This window comes from Solanum dulcamara, chromosome 9, assembly GCF_947179165.1.
Source record: "Solanum dulcamara chromosome 9, daSolDulc1.2, whole genome shotgun sequence".
NCBI classification, from domain to species: domain Eukaryota; kingdom Viridiplantae; phylum Streptophyta; class Magnoliopsida; order Solanales; family Solanaceae; genus Solanum; species Solanum dulcamara.
Genome location: NC_077245.1, coordinates 19,471,265 through 19,490,828, shown reverse-complemented (window position 1 = coordinate 19,490,828; position 19,564 = coordinate 19,471,265). Strand labels below are relative to the sequence as shown.

Here is a 19,564-nt window from a genome sequence, read left to right as displayed (position 1 = left end):
GGACAATTCTCACCAAAGTTATGGATTCCTATTAATCACTAAAGTTAATGAGATACTCTATGATTATTTTCATGATGAAGTTAATGATGATATTCTTAATGTTTTAAGGAATTCCGTTGGGATATTGACTAAGCACCGAGAGGAATTCTAGGTGGGGTTCGGTCCGGTAACGTAGTTAGTTATCCAAGGAAATCCTAGTAGCAACCTAAATGCCCAAACTATATTTTCCACATAGGTTGCCTTTATGACCTAGCTAGTGGATCCATATATAGCTTTTGAGTTAAAAGTTGTTCTCACAGAGTCTACCTTGGCAAGTAGCCTATTTCTTCTCGATGTGGGAGTTGCATCGGATTCCATGTTATAGCTTACATGGTCTTAAGATGTCGGTTAAAGGTCTTATCCCACATTTAAGTTACATGCAAAGATGACAAGTTTATTATGAAGTTGATGATGCTTTGAGCATAGTTTACATGATATTTCGAATGCTTTAAGTTTAATTCATGCCCATTATGTTGGTCATGCATCTTATATCATATTGTTCATGTTCCGTTACTTGTTCATGCATAACTCATATACTTAGTACCTTCTATGTACTAACACATATTTTGCCTACATTGTCTCATAATGTAGTAGTGAACGACGACCATCCTATTTGTGGCTAGAGTTCCTTAGTACTCAAGAGCTAGTGAGTCCTCATCCATCGAGGACATGACTTTTCTTTCATATTGCTACTTTGATTTTCTCATATGATTCGGGAGAGCTAGGAGTTTGTCCTAAGCCCCCACCAAGTCTAGAATAAAGGCATGTTTAAACGTTTAAATTGATGTAAGTCCATTTTTAGACATTAGGATTGAATTTATTTTCCTTGACTTCTATGTTGAGTTGATTCTTCTACTATCTTGTTATGTTTCCTTTACCTTATGTATGCAATGTATGCTAAGATGGCTTGGTTGGGATCCTTCAGGTTCCCGATTGCTGTGTCACATCTAGGCCGTAGGTTCGGATCATGACAATATGCTACCCTAGTAAAATCAGCATTTCGGACTCAAAGGAATCATCGAATTTCTAAAAAAATATTGTTATGAACCAAATACCCTCACGGACCTCTCTTAGGCCTAAACTTACAACTTCTCACCTAAACACCCAAAATACAACCTATAATCTGGGGCTCTAACCAACCACCCTACTACACCAAACTCGATGTTTCAGACGTAATGGAACTGGCAAAATCACCATCCGACGTTCGGATCTCATAATGTTGATTAAAGTCGACTATCTCAATATAACACAACTCAAAATGTTTAAAATCACTAAAATCTCACCCGATCGCATCGGGGACCATGCTAATCATTACTACAACACATAATAAGCATGAAAATGCTAAGGAAAAAGGGAAAACGATCATTTCACACGCAAAAACAATTCCTAATGAAATGAGATATTACATTTTAATGCTGGTTCATACCTCGCAAACCCAAAACATGTATAAATTTAGTATATGTACTGTGTATAAATTGGTTTCAAAAGAATATTCTAAAAGAAAGCTAATAAAATCATAATTTAAGCAGTTCGTATATATTAGTATAATTTTAACATTGATGAACCAAAATATGTAGAAAATAGATTGGGTATATAAGCAGGTTTTAATTAATCAAAATCTCATGTAAAGAAAAAATGATACCTATTTTGATACCTAGTTCATATAATAAATGTTTATACTGTAAATTTGATACCCATGTTTATACATGATAAACTAAACTTACTAATGAATACTAACTTTTACCCACTTTCTAAACACTAGTAAATAGTTTAATAAGACCAACACAACATTCTTTACTCTTTTGGATACATGATTTTTTTTCACTTGTGATGTTTTCCCTTCACAATTATTTCACTCCTTTGTGTTCTATATTTTGTACAAATTCAGAGTTCGAGTCGTCCATCATAGGAGACGTGACAACCTTTCACTTGTCTTTTTATTTGTAGATTTGATTTCAAGGGCACTCATCGACATAACTATTGGTTTTTTTGACTGATTTTTTCCTCTGTACTTATGAAAATGCAGGTAATTCGAAGCTTGGTCGATTGCTCAGTACAAAACTATTTTCTTCAACTAATCTAAGACTCTTGTGAAAGTTATATAAATTTTTTGATTTTTTAGACGTGATTTTTAAATTAAAACATAAAATTTTAAAAATTCAAAAATAGAAATGAAGAAAACCCTCAAATATACAAAACAGTAATTGAGAGTCCAAGAAACACATACAATAATCCTTCTCAACTAAAAATAAGTATGAGGAGCGAGAAATCGAATAAAACAAAAGAAATGGAGATGAGTATGAGATCTTAAGGAGAAGAATGTGGAGAGATATTTAGGAATTATCTTCCTTTTTGAAATATTGAAAGAGGTGTATCCTCAATTTCCTAAAATGTAGTAAAATGATAATTAGTTGTATTAATTATCAGTTTGACTCAAAAAGGAAAATAAACACTCCTTTTTTTATTCCTAAATATGATAATTGCAATATAAAATAAATAAAAACTAATTTAATATATTAGTACTTGTAATTAGACTCTTAATTTAATAATGTTTAAAGAATATCTTTATAACTTGTAATATAAAGGGCAGTGCGCTATGCGCAAGGTTCGGGAAAGGACCTGACCACAAAGATCTATTGTATAAATCTTAAAGGCTATTTTTAAGGCTTGAACCCGTAATCTCCTGATCACGTGACAGCAACTTTATAACTTGTAATATATAATCTTGGTAATGTGATTTTTCCTTCTTACTTCTATGTCTAACGCGAGCCCAACCCAATCTGTCCATGTAATGATGGTCCAGCCCATGAGTCCATGTTGAGGTTCGGATTTCTTCTTCCTCCTCATCTCTCCTTCTCAAAACCCCCAATTTACCCATTTGAAGGAAATGGACAGCAGCTTCGTTCTTCTCGTTTTTCCCCTTGAGCATCCATAGTCGTTAAACCTCTTATTTTCTTGTAAGTGAATTCATTTCGAACCTTTCATTCTTGAATGATCTTTGCTTGTTCACTGAAATGACCTCATTAATAATAAGAAGAAATCAATCCTTAAAAACAATCCTCAGAAACCCAAAAGACCCATTTTTTAAGCCAACCCTTAAACCCTACAAAAACCCTCAAGCCCCATGTACTCACTTCCCTAGGGTATTGAACCAAAAAACATTTTCGACCCATTCCTCTAAATTCCCAGAATATGAAATGCCAACAGTAACGTGGGGTGTAGTCCAAGGGCGTAAGGAAAAGTTGGTATCACGTGTAATAATCTGTGATTATTTGAAAAGTATAGGAATAATACCTGATGAATTAGAGGAGTTAGAATTACCCTCCACTGTAGAAGTTATGCGGGAACGTGTTGAGTTCTTGCAGAAAATTGGTCTGACAGTTGATGATATTAATGAATATCCTTTAATGCTTGGTTGTAGTGTGAGGAAAAACATAATTCCTGTTTTGTCATACTTGGAGAAAATTGGGCTTCAAAGGTCTAAGCTTGGTGAGTTTGTTAAGATTTACCCTCAATGTCTACATGCTAGTGTCATAGTGGAGCTTGTCCCGGTTATTAAATTTTTACGAGGTCTTGATGTTGAGAAACAAGATATTGGGTATGTTTTGATGAAATATCCTGAGTTGTTAGGGTTTAAACTTGAGGGAACAATGAGTACTTCAGTTGCTTACTTGGTTAGTATAGGGGTTAATCCGAGGGATGTAGGGCCAATGGTAACACAATATCCATATTTTCTTGGAATGAGAGTTGGGACGACGATTAAACCAATTGTGGATTATTTGGTTTCGTTGGGTTTGCCGAAGAAAATATTGGCGAGAATGTTGGAGAAGCGAGCATATTTACTTGGTTATGATCTTGAAGAGACGGTGAAACCAAATGTAAGTTGCTTACTTAGTTTTGGACTTAGGAAGGACACTTTGCCTTCTGTTATTGCACAATTTCCACAAATTCTTGGTTTGCCTTTGAAAGCTAAGCTGTCATCGCAACAATACTTCTTTAATTTAAAGCTTAAGATCGATCCTGATGGTTTTGCTCAAGTCATCGAGAAGATGCCCCAAATTGTCAGCCTACACCAGCATGTGATAATGAAACCTGTTGAGTTTCTTGTTGGACGGGGATTTTCAACAGCTGATGTGGCAAAGATGATTGTAAAATGTCCTCAGTTAGTTGCTTTGCAAGTTGGCCTCATGAAAAATAGTTTTTACTTTTTCAAGAGCGATATGGGCAGGCCAATGGGTGAGCTTTTGGACTTTCCGGACTACTTCACATATAGCTTGGAGTCGAGGATCAAACCCAGGTACCAGAGGTTGCAGAGTAAGGGAATCAGATGTTCTTTGGCTTGGTTTCTCAATTGTAGTGACCAAAGATTTGAAGAGAGATTGTATGGTGATTATATAGAGCCTGAAAATTCTGGTCCGTCATTTTGTATGGGTGGTAAGTTAGAGCTACCAGGCAATGAGATTGTATCAGAAGAGGAAGATGACAGTGATGATGAAACACTATATAGACGCACTGTCTCTTTGTAGTGGACTTTGTAACATTCGTGAATTGGGTATAAATGCTAATATCTTTCAATACTAGTTGAATTCTTTTGCTGCTTTCTGCCTTTTTCTTCCATTACGATCGACTTGTTTCTTTCTCACTTTCTGTAACTTGACAACATTTATAGCAGTCCAATGTAGCAAAATGAAGATCTTCCTTGTCTTAACTTCTACCTTTTGTATCGGTGTACCTTAATACCTCAGGCTTTACTCTTGCTTTCTTACTGAAGTTGCTGCTGTTAAAGAAATTCTCTCAGATGTCATCTGCCTTCCCAGATGCCATTAAACAAAAAATATCTCTTTCCATGGGATTTGTTTCAGATTTAAAGTCAATGCAAAACAACAGTTTCTTCGGTATTTGCTTATCCTCCCACTATGATCATTCCTGATATTGCAGAATCATATAGCTTCAGAAACAATATCTAAGTCAAAGGCAAATCAAGTATCTCATGTGTAATGATTAATATGATATGTACTTTTTCTTATCAAAAGACATTCTCATGTAAATAATTTAACCAGCCTGATTACTTACAAAAATGGAATCAGTTACCACTTCTTGCTCATGAAAATATTGTACAGTTATTATAGGCTTATAGCACATCCTTGGTGCTAGTTCATCTATACAATTGCTTTACCTTCTTAAAATAAATCATTTAACAAGTCTCAGATTAAAAAAAATTGTGCATCGACAATTAGCAATCATCTTGTTTGGGATGGGCGGGGAGCTAATCCCTGTGAACCCTTCTGTAAGATTTATGAAGCTGATGTGAAGCCTATAATACATCAATTTGTATTTATCCTGTTATTATCAATAGCTCTCACCCTCTAATGATAAACTATTTCTACTGTCCTAATTTGTAACTTGATCGTGCTTTAATTTACTTTTGTTTAGGCATGTGAATTGAAAGGAGGAAACCCTGTTTAGTTATTGTTTTGTAACTGACTTTGTAGGCCTTGTATTCCTGAATAAGGGTAGAAAACTCCTTCAAGGTTGGAAAGCTTTGCAGTATCTTAAAACGCTTAGTCTTTATTAGAACTTTACTTGTGAAATTGCGAGCAATTTGATTCATGTTTTGTTTTCTTCTTTTCCTGGAGCTATGTCCTCAGATGTTTTAACATAACACATCATCTCCTTGATTCCATTCTGATGCAAATTATAAGAACTTGGTGAAAGAATTGATCATGCAGATAACTGAAACCATCTTATCTTTTTCTAGTATATAATGCTTTATTCAGTCAAAGCAGACATGGTTCAAATGGTCCCTCTGCAGTTATGGTTTTTTACGTTTCCGTCTGGACAGTGTTAACTTGGGTGGGGTGGGGGGTGTTCTATGATCAGGAACTTTAAACCTTGTAGGCAGAAGTGTCTTCTTTAAGTTTTGGAGGATGCCATGTTATAGTCGGGATTTGATGTTCAACTGGAAAATGGGAAAAAGAGGAGAAAACACAGGGCATGGAATGCCGCTCCATTCACGTTCATGTGAGTTATTTGGAGAGAAAGAAATAGGAGATCTTTGAAGGGGTAGAGATGAGTTTACTCAGGTGAGTAGAGACCCATATCTTTTTATAGGTTCTTTACTTTTTGGTATTACCCCTTGTATACAGCCAGTTTTTTGTCAATGTCATTAATGAAATACATTTAATTGATTAGAAAAAAGTATATTTGAAGAGAGGAAGCTCTTATTCTTTTTCCCTTAACTGGTGTTCGATATGTCCAGTGTCCACTGTGGAAGTAAACATTTTCTGAATTGATGTTAAGCAGGGCAAAATATATCTTTAACTGAGACTTGATGAAAGGTGGCATGGATGTTTGAGATTCAGTGAGATTGGCAAGGTATGACCAGTTTCTCTTGGTTACAATTTTGAATCTTTTCTCTTGGCCTAGGAGCTCTTTCTTCTTAATACAGGTCATACTGACCACTTTCTCTTGGCTTTTGCATTTAAAGAAGAGATAAATTGAATAATAAGTTCAGTGTTTACTTGTTTAAAAAATAAATGCTGGTTTAGTATATGGATCTTTAATTTGTGACTAACTGTAGTACCTGGACTTTTAAGTTGCAATCTTCCTTGTGCTTAGCTTTATTTCATTTGGTAAGGTCATTGGAAAAACTATTGACATTGAATAAGGCATACTGAAACAGAGAAAACCTTGATCATGCTTTCCTATTTATTTCGAAATCTCAAACTTTCCATCTTTGGTTGTAGACTTGCTTCAAGTGTCCAAAATTTGGATCAAACTGATGAAATGTCCTAAAATTGTAGCTTTAAGGGACATATAGAATCTCCACGCTGTTGCTAGTGTTAATTAATTCACTGTATCCATCTTGAGAGAGGGTCACACTCACACTTGTGGGATTTCACCGAATATGTTATTGTTATCTGTAATACTCAATATTAAATTGGGCTTGGTATGCAATTGTAGAAACGACAATTTGTTGCTATTTGTAGGATTAATTACTTGAGTGAGTACCTTTTAATAAATAATTATTATTTTTAAATATACTCTTTAATTATTACCATCTATAGCAATATATAACAATATTATGCATTTCATTAAATTGCCTCTCTCTCTCTGTTTCTCTTTTCTTTCTCTCTCGTGCTCTTTCTCCCTTTTTTCTCTCTACACTCTCTTTATGAGCTCTCTTTCGATCTCTCGATACCATGAATAAAATTGGGTTCCTATCAAAGGCCGAAGAACTAAGATTTACATTGTTATCTGTAAAGAAGTTAGGGTTGTTTAACTTTATAGCCCAAAGAACTACGGGTGCTCTGTTTATTGGAGAAGTCGGGTAGTTTCTCATTTGTTGTTTTGACGTTGGCAACGATTCTCATTCTAGTGACGGTTATTTTAACAATTGTGCTCATATCTGAAGAATATTTGAAGAATTGATGATATGGAGATTTGAATATATGAAGATATGAAGATTGAAAGATATGATGGTTTGAAGATTTGAAGATATGAGGATTTGAAGATTTAAAGATATGAAGATATGATTTTTTGAAGATTGTATTAAAATTGGAATGATGTCTGCAATTTTTATTAAAAACATATTGTCCCTGCATTATATTGTATTATAAATGTGTTATAAATTATTCTGATTGATATCACTAAGAAGAGAGTGATGTCTATAGTATGTATTATAAATGTATTGTTCATGAATAAAACACATATTATAGGTGTCTTATAAATTATTTTGCTTTGTATTACTAAGAAAAGAGTGATGTTTGCAATATGTATTAAAAATATATTGTACCTATATTATAAATATATTATAAGTGAGTTATCTACATTATTCTAGTTGATATAAATAAGAAGAAAGTGAAATCTGCAATATGTATTATAAATGTATTGTTCATGAATTAAACATGTATTATATGTCTTATAAATTGTTTTGATCTGTATCACTAAGAAAATGAGTTTTAATATCTGTATTGAAAATGTATTATGTTTGTATTATAAATGTATTAGAAGTGTGTTGCCTAAATTATTTTGGTTGACATTATTAAGAATGAGATGATGTCTGCAACATGTATTAAAAATGTATTGTTCATGATTTTAATATAATTCTGAAAATTTCGTCTTCTTCGAGCCTTAATCAAATATTTCTCCTAAAATCAATTCTAAACTTAACCAATTACCTTTATAAATTGAGATATAAACTTTAAATGATATTTTTAATTATTTGTAAAAACAACCAATTCAAACTATGGAGGGGGAGGGGGAGGAGAAAGAGGAAGAGGGAGAGAAAAAATCATGAGACTTGGAGAAAATAGCAGAGAAAGAGAGAAAGAGGCGATAAATAGAGATGGAAATAGAATTCTTGGAAACACTGTGCAATTTTTAATTTCAAAAAATTGCTACATTTAGTTTTTAAAAAATTATTGTCATAAATTGTAAATATTTTCGTATTATAGTATATCTAGGTGATTTACCCTCTGTAATACCCCATATTTAATTGGGTTTGGTATGTAATTGTAGAAACACAATTTTTTTTCAATAAAATGGTCATATGTATATGTAATGTATTGATATTGTATAATTGTGTATATATGATGTATAGTTATGTACCAGAGCTGTATATACATTCATATATGCTATTTAAATAAATTTTATATATTGCAACAGTTCATATTCCTCAACGAGCTGATTTAATTTTGGGAGAACTACCTAATTAGACAAATGTCCCTTCCATATCTACTAAATTCCTCTATACTTTGAAATAATTACAAAATCTCTCGCTCTTCCCTTTTCTCCCACTCGCTCTCTCCCTCTCCCTCCCTCCTCTCTCTCTCCCCTCTTTCTGTCCCCCCCCCCCCTCTCTCTCCCCTCTCAATGGTGATGACATTTAGAGGCAATTGATAAATGTATCAGTGCATATTTGGATACAAGATACATGTATCTATGCATGGATACACTGATGAATGTCTCAATGCATATTTTAATACTAGATACATGCATCTTTGATACCAGATACATATATATATATATATGCACGAATATACTAAGTATATGATATCAGATACACTGATGAAATTGATATCAGATACACGAGATAAAATTGATATAAGATACGTATGATGAAATTTATTTTGGATACGTAGATACATGAAATTGATATTGGATACACAGATACATAAAATTTGTGAAACTCATATACATTGTGAAATATAGATACATAGGGAGAGAGACGAGCGAGAGAGGAAGAGAGGTGAGCGGGAAAGGAGAAAGGCTATCGAGACAGTCAGTGTATTCCGGATACAAGTGAATCATGCTTGAATACAGTGTATCTAAAATAAACTACACCTAATTTGACTAACGTGTATTAGAAAACATGTATCTATTCTGTTAGATACATGTATCCGAAATAAATTACTAATTTCTTCACTTTACTTCCTTACATCTTCATTTTCACTGATCTAAATGATTTAATGATGAATGGAGTTTGCCTACGGGGAAGGGTAGGTGACCTCACGAGTTAACAAGATTTTTGGATCGTGACATAACTCCTTTATCACACTTAATGATGAAAACAAGGTAGAGAATTCAACACAACAAACAAATAAAAAAAAGAGTTCACAACAAAAAGGAATAGAGAATGTATGCAAAAGAATGGATTGAGGCCTCCTTTGAAAAGGATTTATCAGATAAAGAGGGAGAAAACAGACAACAAGAAGTTGGGATATGAAAGAAAACAACAACTATCACATAATGAACTGATGGAAAGTAATGAAAACACACAAAGGGAGGATGATCAAAGTACAAAAACTTCAATTGATGAGGTCATCACATAGGAGGAGGAAATATCATAGGAAAATAAATGCAACAAATGAAAGATGATTATGACTGGGTAATCAACAAATTTTGGATAGTTTCCTTTAGTTGATTATCAAACATCTCATTAAAAGATGATCTCATCACTTACCTTTATAGATTGAAGGCACAGCAGTTGCTGGAACCATTAATAAACATTTTAAGGACCTGTTAGACCATGAGAATTTTTCACCTTTTCCAAGAATATTTTTTTACTTTATTTAAAAATAAGCGTTTGACCGTAAAAATTTCAAATACAACTTTGAACCTTGTTTTGGAATTTGGAAAATACTCGTAATCAAGTTTTCACTTTTACTATATCTTTCTTTTAAAAATTTACCAAAAGTTTTTTTATAAAAATAATTCCATTTAAATTATATTTTATTTTTAAATCATATTTTATGTTTTTTTTTCTTAGAAAAAGTACATTCAAACAACTAAATATTTTTTGCAAAAATTATAATCAAACATAACTCCAACTTCAAAAATTTTAAATAAAGTGATTTTTTTGTAATAGTATGTAGTAGCTCGTATATGGAATTTAAGCGCCATGATATTATGTGACTATCTATTTTGAGATATTACTCTTTTAAAACAAATTTGTTAGTATGTTTGAGGTAAATTAGTCAAGTTAGATGATTTTGATAGTTTTTAGAAAATGGTGATGGTGGTGGTGGTGGTGGAGGGGAGGGGGGAATGTTCGATTAATCAATATATATATATATTGATCTCTTAAAACCAGTTTGATTTCATCTGATAATATATAGGCATAGAGGAAAATGTTTTCTTGAATCGGGAAATTATAAGAGACATCAAATCAAGAACTAAAATTGTTGATGTAGGCATTAAATTGGATATGAGAAAGGCTTATGATAGAGTATTGAAGTATGTTTGAGACTTATTGATTGTTGATATCTGATGCCTGAAGTTCTTCCTTTGCATTAGCAGAACTCTTTCCGCGTTCACAAAGGTTTGCTTTGTTGACCTCTGCGTTCGCTGAGTGTTGATCGCATTCGCGGATGATTGAGTTAATTAATCTCAACGTTAATGAAAGTCTTGGCCACGATCGCCGAGGGGTAGGGGTTTACTGACCTCCACATTTGCGGGGTCAGGGACGCGATACCGTAGAGTAATCACCTGAGCAGATTTTTAATTCACAAAAATGGGATTTATTCCCTATTCCACCATTTTTGGACCCTAGAGCTCGGAATAGGCTATTTTAAAGAGGATTTTCGAGTTTTGTCAATTGGGTAAGTGATTTTTAACCTAGATTCTTCATTACCTATTAATTATATCATGATTTTAACCTTTAATCAATGATTTTGAACTTCAAAGTTTGGAGATTTTTCAATAACTCAAATCTTCTAATAAATAGTGATTAAGGACTGATTTTAACTCATTTTTAATGGTTTTTTCACTATTGATTTCCAAATTCTTTGGGTAATATAATTTTGCAAAATTTTCCGAATTATCTCTAGATTTTTGGGAATGGATTTTTGGGTCATTTTAGATCCGTCTGCAAAAATTATGATTTGACTGTTGTTGCTCTTGTATTCTTATTTTGACTCCGTTTATGATTAGATTGTGTTGATTTGGACCCATCGGAGAGGAAAAGCTCAAGCGCTGGGTTGATTGTTTGATTTCTTGAGGCAATTGGACCTCTTAACTCTCCGTTAAGTGTATTGAATCTTGTATGCCATTGTATGCTTGGGAGTAATGAAAATTGTCATTGTATACTCCCGCGGGTCGGAAGGTTCCACATATTTTATGTATTGTTAAATGATGAATAACTTTTTGTGATGATGGTTTGGGGTAAAAGAAATAAGAATCTTGTTGATATGGTGATATTAAATGTGCCTTGAATGCTTAATTGATTACATTGAATTACTCGATGAAGTGTCTTAATTAAATTGTGATTGGATGTTGGTGTTGTAATTTTATTCTTGCATCGAGTAATTGTACATGCATATTTGATTGATACTAAGGCACTATGATAATGCTCACTATGTGATGTTGATGAGAAAATAAGAAAACCAAGAAGGGATGTATGATTTCGAGGGACGTAGTGTATGCTGCGACGGATACTATGATTTTGAAGGATGTGTTGTACATCGCGAGGATTCTATTATCGAGGGTAGTATTGCACGCCACGACGGATGCATGGACAAATATATATCACTCATGGAACCCGAATTGAGATTCAATGGGTGTGTATCATTAGGACAAATATGTATCATTCTATGTGACATTGCACTATATTTCATTGCACTTCATCTTTGTATCATGATATTCATGATTGATGATATAGATTGTGTTGTGAAAATATGTGAGACTGTGGTGGTGCTTGTCTATACATGTACGTGTTGAAGTGCAACCTGTGATGTACTATACATGAACTGTGGTATTTGAATGAACTGATAGCTTGGGCTGATTTCTATGTAGGTTGTAATTATAGAGGTTCGGATGGTGTGTGATGGAATACTCGAGTTTGATATGTCTTTACTAGAGTTAGATGTTTGCTTGCTGAGTACCGTTGTTGGTTTGTACTCATCCTTTCTTTCTACTCTTGGGTAGGCTTTGAACCGGGATAATCGTGATTTCTCTTTCCACCCTTCTATGTACGAGGCTTCAGTTGGAGAGTTAGTGAGGTAGCTGCTTGTCACCCCACACCTCTTACTCTTTATTTATGTTCTTGTTCTATTCTAGAAACAATGATATTGAGATTTACATTTCTTTCAAATATACTGCATTGCATTAGAAGCTTGTATACATGACAATCAGATTTTGGGGGTTATATTAAATTGTGTTATGTTATCCCCATCTTGAATCTGTTTTGATCGTTCTTTCTGCTTTACTTCCGTATTTTCTATTTTCGTTGGGTTTTAGACTAACTTGTAGAGATAAGACAATTGTCATCAAGTCCGATTTTGGATCGTGACATCAAGCTTGAGAATTAGTTGTAATCTATTGACTTGACACTTGCTTTTAAAAAACACTTATTAAGGATTTGTTTTACGTACCAACTTATCTATATTAATTATGTTTTGAAAATTTAAATTTGATCACTGTTACTCTAAATAATTAGCTAATGATAAGGGTAATATTTGAAGAAAATATTATCTCTCTCTTGATTTGCTAAAATAGACAAGTAAAATAAAAAATCTATTTTTAATATATAAACTAGTAAAAAGAATCGGAGCGGAAGTACTACACTTAGCTACGTAGAGAGAATGTAAAAGAAAAATAAATACCCTCTCTATTCCATTTTATTTGCCATCCTTACTAAAAATAATTGGTCTAAAATAATTTACATCATTTTAGAATAACAAGTTATTAACTATTACTCCCTCCGTTCCATATTATTTGATCATTTTTCTAAAAATAGTTCTCCCATATTAATTGTTTACCTTACGAAATGAAGAAAACATTAATTAAATTTTTCTTATATTACCCTTGCAATTAATTCTTTTTGAAAGTGTTCACATTTGTTCATAAAATTTCTAAAAAAAATTTTAAGGGGTGAATTAATAAAATTATCTTCTTATTTATGATTTCTTAATATGTGTGTAAAAAGAAAAATGATCAACTAATATGGGACAAAGGGAGTTTAATTTTCATCTTTATCCTTAGTCAATAAATGTGGAAAGAAATATTAATATGGTAAAAAGGAGAATATTGTTAAATTGAGATCAAAGAATAAATAATGATAATTTCATAAAATTACCTATTTTAGTTAACATTTTCTCGAAAATAAAGGAGTCCAACACTTTCAAAGTTAGTTACTACTCGATTCTAACTTTCGCATTGTAGTATTTTATTCCTATCCATTACTCAATTTTTTGGTCTTCCTATAAAAAGGAACACACACAAAAGGAAAGGAGGAAAGAAACAAATAAAAATAAAAACAAAAACAAAAACAAAAACATGATGTCTCAAAAGGGAAAAACTCTCATCTTAAGCTTATTCTTGTCATTTCTGGGTGTATGCAATTGTCAATGCAAATTTAATGTAACAAATGAAAGCACAAAAATAAAAGGAATGTTTGTATTTGGAAGCTCATTAGTTGATAACGGGAGCAACAACTTTCTTGAGAAATGTAAAGCAAAGGCAAATTACTTGCCATATGGAGTAGATTATGTAAAAGGTCCAACTGGAAGATTTACAAATGGTAAAAATGTAATTGATCTTCTTGGTGAACATCTAAAACTTCCTCCAATTCCAACATTCAAAGATCCTTCAACTAAAGGGAACATAATTCTTCAAGGTGTTGATTTTGCTTCTGGTGGTTCTGGCATTCTTGATGAAACTGGTGTTGTTTCTGTGAGTTCTTTAATTTATGGCTTAGAAAATATTATCATCATGCCCCATGCTCATAGAGTCCAAACTACCTTCATTCTTAAAAAATGTCACGAGGTATTATCTATTTTCTAGGTGAATATTGATAACAATAATATATTATTTAATTAACCATATATACTTGAACAAAGATTTAGTAATTTTTAAGCATTATCTATAGATCCTTCAACAAAGGGACACTTTCATTGAAAATTTATACAAATATGGTAAAAAAAAAAAAAGAAGAAACAACACTCCCTCTATTCCATATTAACTGAATTTGTGAAGCAATGCACATATATTAAGAAAAACATTCAAGGACATAATTTGGATCATACTTTCCACTATTGCCCTTTGTAAAACTTCAATAAATAAAATGAAAAATATGAAAAAAGTTTCAAACGTCCATCTTTAATTTTGAACAATTCAATTGTTTTGAACAATAAAAAATTCCTCAAAAATTCACTCAATATGAAATGGAGAAAGTATTCTTTTTTGGTTATACGATTAATTGTTGAAACTCCAAGGGAAATTTTCACTACAGTAATAAAAGGGAATTAAAAAATTGTTTTAGATCACAAGTTCAAATCTCAACCGTTAAAAGTACATCAATTTGCGACCACCAAGATCTATGTGGTCCAGCAATATATCGATGGAAGAATGATAAATGTTGGTTATTTCTCAACCTAGTCTGATCTATCTAATCATTTCAATTTTATTTCTCTTCAAGAGTTTTAGAAATTATGTCTTGAAAGCATGGTACTAACCCAAATCATATACCATATATCTAAATTGACAGATAACAAATAATCATGATAGGATTAGCCTTTTGGAAAAGGAGGTTCACTTTATCAGCTACTCTTCAAACCATAATTTGGAAGATCAAACACCAAACACTCGATAAAGTAATAACAAGAAACTTATGTTGCTTTTTCTTTTTCTTTTTTTATGAAGGACCGTGATGTCTTGATCAACTTACGCTCACCTCAATTAATTCTACGGAATACGTATCACCTCAAACCACCAATAAATACTATATAACTCTGTCTACTAAGGCTATGATAAATGAGAAGAAACTTCTTCACTTTCCTAGACATCTGATTCCCCACCCCTTCTCCTGTATCTAAAGAACAGAAAAGTTTTAAACTTTCCCCTCCCTCCTCTTGCAGGAGCAAAACCCCTTCCTCCAATTCCTATTCTACCTTTTTGGGGTGTCCTTTTCAGTGGCTAAAATATAGAAATAGCAACTAAATGTTTCCAAATAGGCAAATGAATCACAATTTTCAGAAAAAAAAAGTCAATGGCAGTAAATAATGTGTTCAACAAACAACTAAAAAGTCCCATCACACACATATAATCACTTCTAACAGCCTAAAATTCACCAAATTTGAATACAAACCAGAACAAACTTCACAATAAACAAGAAACAAAAATTGAGTGTAAGAATCTGAATACATACCCCATGCAAGCTAGAAAATGACTGATCCAAGCATTGAAAGAATTGGAACAGCATCATATATCTAAACATACAAGAATTATTATCCAAGTCCTCTTCAAAGCACCAAAATGAACCACATATAAGTGTGAAATTGATTGATCTACTCTCTATGTGATATATAGTTTTACATATTATTGATGTTTGATTCTTATTAATTAATTAAAATTGTTAGGGGGAAGTAATGGGCATGAACGAACAAATCAGAAACTTAGAGAGTGTGACAGTGCCTGACTTGGAAAAGCAACTTGGATGCAAAAGCAATGAAGCACTAAGCAATTACCTATTTGTGGTGGGAACTAGTGGAAATGACTTTTCACTAAACTACTTCTTGAAATTCCCAAACAATAAAAATTCTACTCTTACAGGCTTCATTTCTAAGTTGATCACTGGACTCTCTCAACAACTCCAGGTATATATGTGTATGTCCCTCTTTAACTAATTATACCGTATGTCAACATAAGTAAAGATGAAAAGAGAAAATTGTTTTGAAGTAGCGTCAACATGTTTATCTGATTTTGCAGAAGTTGTACGAGTTGGGTGGAAGGAAATTTGTGGTAATGTCATTATATCCAAATGGGTGCAGCCCAATGGTACGGGCTAGAGTTCCCATTCCGACGATGCATGGTTGCATACAAGCAGTAAATGTACCTCTAGGTCTCTACAACACCAACTTAAGGAGCTTGTTGGATTACATGATGCAAAAAATGCCTGATTCTAAGTTTGTCTACGTTGACGTCTTCAACATCATTAAGAATATTATAACAACTCCTTCTAATTTAGTATCTCTTCTTTACTTTCTTCTTCATATATAATCGATCGTTTTGATAATCCATTGACAATTTGTAGGATTAGCGACATATTTTATTGCTAAGTCGCTAGTGAATTGTTCTTTTATTTGTATTATGGGAAGATGAATTTATCAACTATTACTAGGTTAGAGTCCTATATTTTCTTAGCATGCACGATTATATTATATTCGCTTTGTTTTCAATATAATTATGTGTTGAATTTACAATTATTTACACATGCACAGGTATTGATAATACGAAAGATCCTTGCTGTGAACTACTAACAATAAAGGAAGGTGGGAATTCAACTTTGTGCAAAAATGGAGGGAAAGCTTGTTCAAGTAGGAACAAATTTGTGTGGTTTGATGGGTTGCATCCCACAGAAGCTTTGAATATTGTGCTTGCTAACAAGGCCTTTACTTCTGAGCTCAAATGTGAAGTCTACCCTACAAATATTAAAAAACTCATACAAGGGTAATATATGGATTTTCATGTTACTTATTATGAGCACGTTTGGATGGGCTTAAAAAAAGTAACTTTTACGTATGAAGTGCTTTTAGAACTTTGAAGTGCTGAAAGTTATTTTTATAAATAAGCAGTTGAGTGTTTGGATAAAAGTGCTTATGATGTAAATTTTAGGGTTAAAAGAATAAAAAAAGGTAGTTTGAGAATTTAGTTAAAATATAAGGGATATAAAAGTAATTTCCATGGTCAAAGAAAATGACTTTAATCACTTTGGAAAAAAAAGTTAGGAATCCTAACTTTTCATTTTTGACTGACTTTAAGAACTTTATGGCTTAAAGTCAGCATTAGACAAACACGTCCAAAAGCTAAAAAGGGGCTTTAAGTTGGTTTTGACCAACTTAAAGCCAATCCAAACAGGCTCTATATCTTATTCTCTTAGACAAGGTAGCACCTATAATTAGGGGTGTACATAGACCGAATTGGTACGAATTTTTTACAAACCAAACTAAATCATTTGTGTCGGGTTATTAAATTTATAAACCAAACCAAACCAATAAAAGTCGGGTTTTTCGATATCAATTTTTCTCGGATTTTTCAGGTTTTTTCGAGTTTCTCGGATTTTTCATAGTATCTAATAAAAAGCACAGAGCAGTACTTCTTAAAAAGAGTTCTAGTACAAAATATCAATATATAAGATGGAGGCAGAACACTGTTTGAAGTTTTAACTTTATAATATAACTTTATAAAATGGATTTTTTTTGTATATTATTTAGATGGACTTCTCAAGTCCAAATCTAAATGTAAGAAAGAAAACAAAAATTATGAAAAATTTTAAAAAAATATTTATAAATTACATTTTAATAAATATTTTTATGTATAACATAATTTAAAAGTAGTATATCTATAATCGGGTCGGTTTGAGCTCGGTTTGACTTTTTTAGTTAAAACCAAACCAACACTATAATGGTCGGATTGTTTTTCCAAACACCAAACCAAGTCAAACCAAATCACTAGTCGGGTTTTTTTTCCAGTTTGGTTCGATTTATCGATTTAGTGCGGTTTATTGATTTGTCCTGTACAGCCCTACCTATAATATTATTGGCGTAGAAATGTGTTTTAGAATTACGATGGTTGCAATATGTAGGAACTTTTTGAAGCCTAACACGAGATTTTAGAAATTTAATTTGGTGGTAATAATTTTACTTTATTTATATGCCCCATTTCACAAGAGATCTCTATGTTAAGATGTAGGAGATAGATAGAATAAAATACAACAATCATTTTCTTTCTTTTGTAATTGGTTATTTTAGATTATTTCCTTATTTTGAGACACGAGATTTGGTGATTATGCTTTTAAGTTATTGTTGACCCTCAAAAATGGTATAATTAAATTTGTACGCGAGGTTTAAAGGACACATAAATTGAATCAATTGAAGTAAAATGAAATAAGTATTATCAACCAAGTAATATCAACCAAGTAAAATGGTTGTCCACTTAAAATGGTGGATAGTCCATTTACTTTTTAAGTGGGTAAAATGCCCATTAATATTTTCTTCCACTTGTAAATATGGCTATAAATATAGCCTTAAACTTCAATGTAAAAACACACAAACACATAAAAGAAAGAATTACTATTACTCTCTCTATATTACTACTCTCTCTATTAATACTTTCTATATTCATATTCTCTTGTTCTTCTTCCTTTATAAATTGTCAAGTTAGTTAATTTATAACACGTTATCAGCACGAAGCTCTAATTTTTCAGAAAATTAACTTCTATATCAGGTATATCTACTAAAGAAATTTAATTTTTAAGTTATCTTTGTTACTTTCAAATTAATTTTCATCATGTCAAACTTGTCAAAATTGGAATTTGTGGCACTTGATATTTCTGGTAAAAATTATTTGTCATGGGTACTTGATGCTGAAATTCACCTTACCGCTAAGGGTCTTGGTGATGCTATAATTGAAGGAAATACAGCATCAAGTCAGGATAAAGCAAAGGCTATGATTTTCCTTCGTCATCATCTAGATGAAAGCCTAAAAATGGAATACTTGACAGTGAAAGATCCACTTGAATTGTGGAAAGACTTAAAAGGGAGGTATGACCACCTCAGGGCAACGGTATTGCCAAGGGCTCGTTATGAGTGGATGCACTTACGGTTTCAAGATTTTAAAACCGTAATTGAGTATAATTCTGCTGTATTTAGAATAACTTCCCAATTAAAATTATGTGGGGAAAATATAAATGATGAGGACATGTTAGAAAAGACACTAACTACTTTTCATGCCTCTAATGTAATATTACAGCAGCAATACCGTGAAAAGGGTTTTAAAAAATACTCTGAATTGATATCATGCCTTCTGGTGGCTGAACAACATAATGCCCTTTTAATGAAAAATCATGAAGCCCGTCCCACTGGAACTGCTCCGTTACCGGAGGCAAATATGGTAAAAGCACATGGCCAGTCTGAAAGAAGACATAATAAATATCAAGTTCATAATAATGTGCGTGGGCGTGGCAATGGCAGAGGACGATATAATAATCGTCGTGGTAGTGGTCAACATAAAAGGGAGAACAATATCA

The 19,564-nt window shown here is 32.5% G+C and overlaps 2 protein-coding genes across 2 annotated transcripts; both read left to right on the top strand.

Annotated features, from left to right (window-relative positions):
- Positions 1–2,806: 2,806 nt before the first annotated feature.
- Positions 2,807–4,619, top strand: LOC129904451 (transcription termination factor MTERF4, chloroplastic). Its single transcript, XM_055980023.1, has one exon. It carries the CDS (start codon positions 3,054–3,056, stop codon positions 4,563–4,565), a length of 1,512 nt encoding a protein of 503 aa, XP_055835998.1. The 5' UTR covers positions 2,807–3,053; the 3' UTR covers positions 4,566–4,619.
- Positions 4,620–13,815: 9,196 nt separating this feature from the next.
- Positions 13,816–16,990, top strand: LOC129904594 (GDSL esterase/lipase At4g16230-like). Its single transcript, XM_055980157.1, has 4 exons — positions 13,816–14,211; positions 15,897–16,133; positions 16,246–16,502; positions 16,756–16,990. The coding sequence occupies exons 1-4, from the start codon at positions 13,816–13,818 to the stop codon at positions 16,988–16,990; spliced, it is 1,125 nt and encodes a 374-aa protein (XP_055836132.1).
- Positions 16,991–19,564: the final 2,574 nt, after the last annotated feature.

What these genes read in the sequence shown, in the direction of transcription:
- LOC129904594 (XM_055980157.1), top strand. Translation starts at nt 13,816, where the DNA reads ATGATGTCTCAAAAGGGAAAAACTCTCATCTTAAGCTTATTCTTGTCA. An exon ending in GACTCTCTCAACAACTCCAG is followed by an intron (nt 16,134 to 16,245) that starts GTATATATGTGT and finishes CTGATTTTGCAG; the next exon opens with AAGTTGTACGAGTTGGGTGG. An exon ending in ATAACAACTCCTTCTAATTT is followed by an intron (nt 16,503 to 16,755) that starts AGTATCTCTTCT and finishes TTACACATGCAC; the next exon opens with AGGTATTGATAATACGAAAG.
- LOC129904451 (XM_055980023.1), top strand. Translation starts at nt 3,054, where the DNA reads ATGACCTCATTAATAATAAGAAGAAATCAATCCTTAAAAACAATCCTC.